This window comes from Elephantulus edwardii, unplaced genomic scaffold (assembly GCF_000299155.1).
Source record: "Elephantulus edwardii isolate Elephantulus edwardi_28Jun2011 unplaced genomic scaffold, EleEdw1.0 scaffold00066, whole genome shotgun sequence".
In the NCBI taxonomy this organism is placed as follows: domain Eukaryota; kingdom Metazoa; phylum Chordata; class Mammalia; order Macroscelidea; family Macroscelididae; genus Elephantulus; species Elephantulus edwardii.
Genome location: NW_006399816.1, coordinates 280,698 through 283,501, shown reverse-complemented (window position 1 = coordinate 283,501; position 2,804 = coordinate 280,698). Strand labels below are relative to the sequence as shown.

Sequence of the window (2,804 nt, the reverse complement as noted above, 5' to 3'; positions counted from 1 at the left end):
GACTGGCACGGGGGAGATAGCCCCTCTTTCAGTAGAGCATCTGGTGGATCTGAACAGCGCACCTTCAGGATTGCAGTGCAGCTCCCTGCCACCAGGCCACCAGAGCTCCATGACTTCCTTTTTTATGAGGTTATACGTAGTGTAGGGCAAGTCCTAAAACAAATCACTTCTGAGTGTTGACGGACCTGACTAGGCATAGACACACAACTGAGGGAAGACAGATGCCGTGGAACAGCAAGGATGCCAAGGACTGAGGGCAGTCCTCAGGAATTAAGAAAGAGACAGACCCATAGAAGGAACTGACATGATTGAGACGGATTTGGACACTTAGCCTCCAGAACTGTGAGAAAATAAATTACTCTTCCTTGTAGCCACCCACTTGTGGTTTGTATTGTTACAGCAGCATGAGGTAGCTAAGATAACAGGTTTAGCCATTAATGGTAGTACTCTTTGAGCTTTGACAACTGTGTTCAAGTCCATGAGGAGCTGAAGCTACATCAGAAAGGTAGCTGTTCTTTTATTTGATGGCCAGAGGACAGAATGTAGAACTAAGGAAGAGGAACCAGAGATGGGTGACAGGGATCCTGGTAAGCTGAACTGCCATCAACAGGAGAGGTACTCTAAGCATTTCTCATCTTGATCTTTGTTTTGGTCCTAGCCAACTCTCAATAGCTTCATGGGCCTGGGACAGGCGGCCTGGAAGGAGGCAAGAGCTACATTGCAGAGCTTGCTGTCTGCCAGCCAAGCCAGGCTCAGAGATGACACGGAGCTTCGCAAACGGTGAGGGGCTTGTGGGGACTGGGCACAACAGGGTCAGTGAGAACACTATGGTAGTCAGTGCTGCTCTGAGTCTTGGCTTGTGGAATCAGCTCCGCCTGCATCCAGCTCCTGTGTGGGCTTCAGGTTGCCAGTGGACAGACTGACTTCTCCATGTCTCATGGACCAGGTCAGGGCCTCTGGCCACTGTACCTCTTCAGACATCAGCTGGGCCCTTGACTGGTTTCCAGAATGTAACTAAAGGTAGTACTTTTTCTAGCATGGTATGCAGAAATAGAGAAGAGGCAAGCAGCCTTGATTTTAGCGGGTGGATATTCCACATTGTGGCCTGGTTCAGCTAAGCTCTGACCACAGTCCAGCCTGGAATTGCCCACTAAGAATTTGGAGCAGGATTTGGGAGGTGTCTGGGCTGACCCTGCAGATGAGATACCAGGGCAGGGACCCCAATTCATCATCTGTTTGAACCTGAAGCCCCTGGCTCTGTGTTTCAGGGCTTTCACATCCCAAGCTTCCGCTACGATGCACCTTCCAGCCTCCATAGGTGAGTACTGTCTCTGTATTAAGACACTGGCGAGGCAGGTTCCGGGCTGAGAGGAAGTGTCTTTGTCCCTGCTGTCTGGCAGAGGGTGCACAAAGAGAAAGATCTCTCAGGTTGCTACCTCCTTTCATTAACTCAGGTTGTATCTCTCCCAGTAGGTTTGTAGACTGTTCAAATTTGTGGCTACACAGCTCTTTGCACAGTAAATTGTCCCCTTTCCCCAAGAGGCTATGAGGCAAGTGCTCCTGGCTCAACCTATGAGTCAGCAGTTTTGAAGAATGAGGTCAGAGAGCAGTGAAGGGCCTGACTTTAAGTACTTGGAGGGTGTCCAAGGGGAGTTTCATTCAGGAAATTGGAGTTGTCGACAACTGCCTTAGCCTGAAGCAGAGAGACAACTCATCTGTCTGAGGTAGAAGTTTCAGCCTTTCTTCCTGGTATACTGGCCTCAAAAGATCTTGCCTGTTGATGTATGCTCTAGCATACTGAGAAGTTGACAGTCTCCTCAGGAGCACCGGAGTCCCCTGCTGGTTCCCTTAGGACCTTGGACTCTGGCTTAACTCAGTGCTGCAGCTGCTGGTGTCCTAATACCCCTTCCAGCTACCAGGAGAAGGGCAGGCAAGAGCCCAGGGTGATCCTCCCTGAATCAGAGATAAGCACGTTATAATAATTTTCCAGACCTAAAGTTATTTTTTCCACGTACAGAAAGCTTTGTTGATTTATGAATGCAATATCCCTTTTTACTAACATCTAATTAAAATATTTTAACATATACATTCTTTGAACCTCCTTTAAGCTTATTTCTTTGGGTATCAATCAGTTCTTGTAAAGATTCAATGGGTGAGAATTTTCCTACATGTGTGGTTGACTGTGGCTTGTGCTCTTATCTTTATTTGTTGTCTGTCTGTGTATGTACTTTTTCCTGCAGCCAGTCTTCAGGAAGAGGGGCAGGACTTCTTCTTGGTGGCCTCTAAGTCCTTTCTGACTGTGAGCTACTTCTGAGTTTCTCCAGAGGCTTGTCAGTCTCCTGGGACATTTTGCTGTCTCTCAAGCATTACCTCAGCATTTCAGCATTGGTAAAGGCCTCTGCTGTCTGCTGTGTGAAAAAAAACGTTAGGTAAAGGCTCGAAGTGGAGACTGGGACTGACTCACTTGTACCCACTCAGCCGTTCATTTCTCCCACCACTCCTTTCATGCTCTTTTTTGGAGTGATTGTACTGTTGGCAAACTAGCTATTGGGAAGGGAGTTCTGTTGGCCTGGTAAGTAAGGAGTTGTGCTGCCAATCCAAAGGCAGATGGTTTGAATCAATAATTTGCATCATGGGAGAAAGAGGGGCAATTTCCTCACGTGCAATTTACAGCCTCTAAAAACCTGCTAGAGGGTCAGTGTTGAGTTGATTCTGACTCGATGGCAATGAGCTTGACCTATTGATAATCCAGTCTTCTCTCTTAGTTTATGGTTGGATAATGGAACATTTTGTTTGACTTTTTT

At 47.4% G+C, this 2,804-nt stretch overlaps 1 protein-coding gene across 1 annotated transcript in view; it reads left to right on the top strand.

The window, feature by feature from the left end:
- Window positions 1-2,804, top strand: part of FAH (fumarylacetoacetate hydrolase (fumarylacetoacetase)) — a 164,117-nt gene that overhangs the window by 13,557 nt on the left and 147,756 nt on the right. Inside the window, exons 3-4 of the mRNA XM_006888362.1 lie at window positions 659-780; window positions 1,269-1,318. Coding sequence (XP_006888424.1) covers window positions 659-780; window positions 1,269-1,318 — 172 coding nt within the window. The remainder of the gene's footprint in view (window positions 1-658; window positions 781-1,268; window positions 1,319-2,804) is intronic.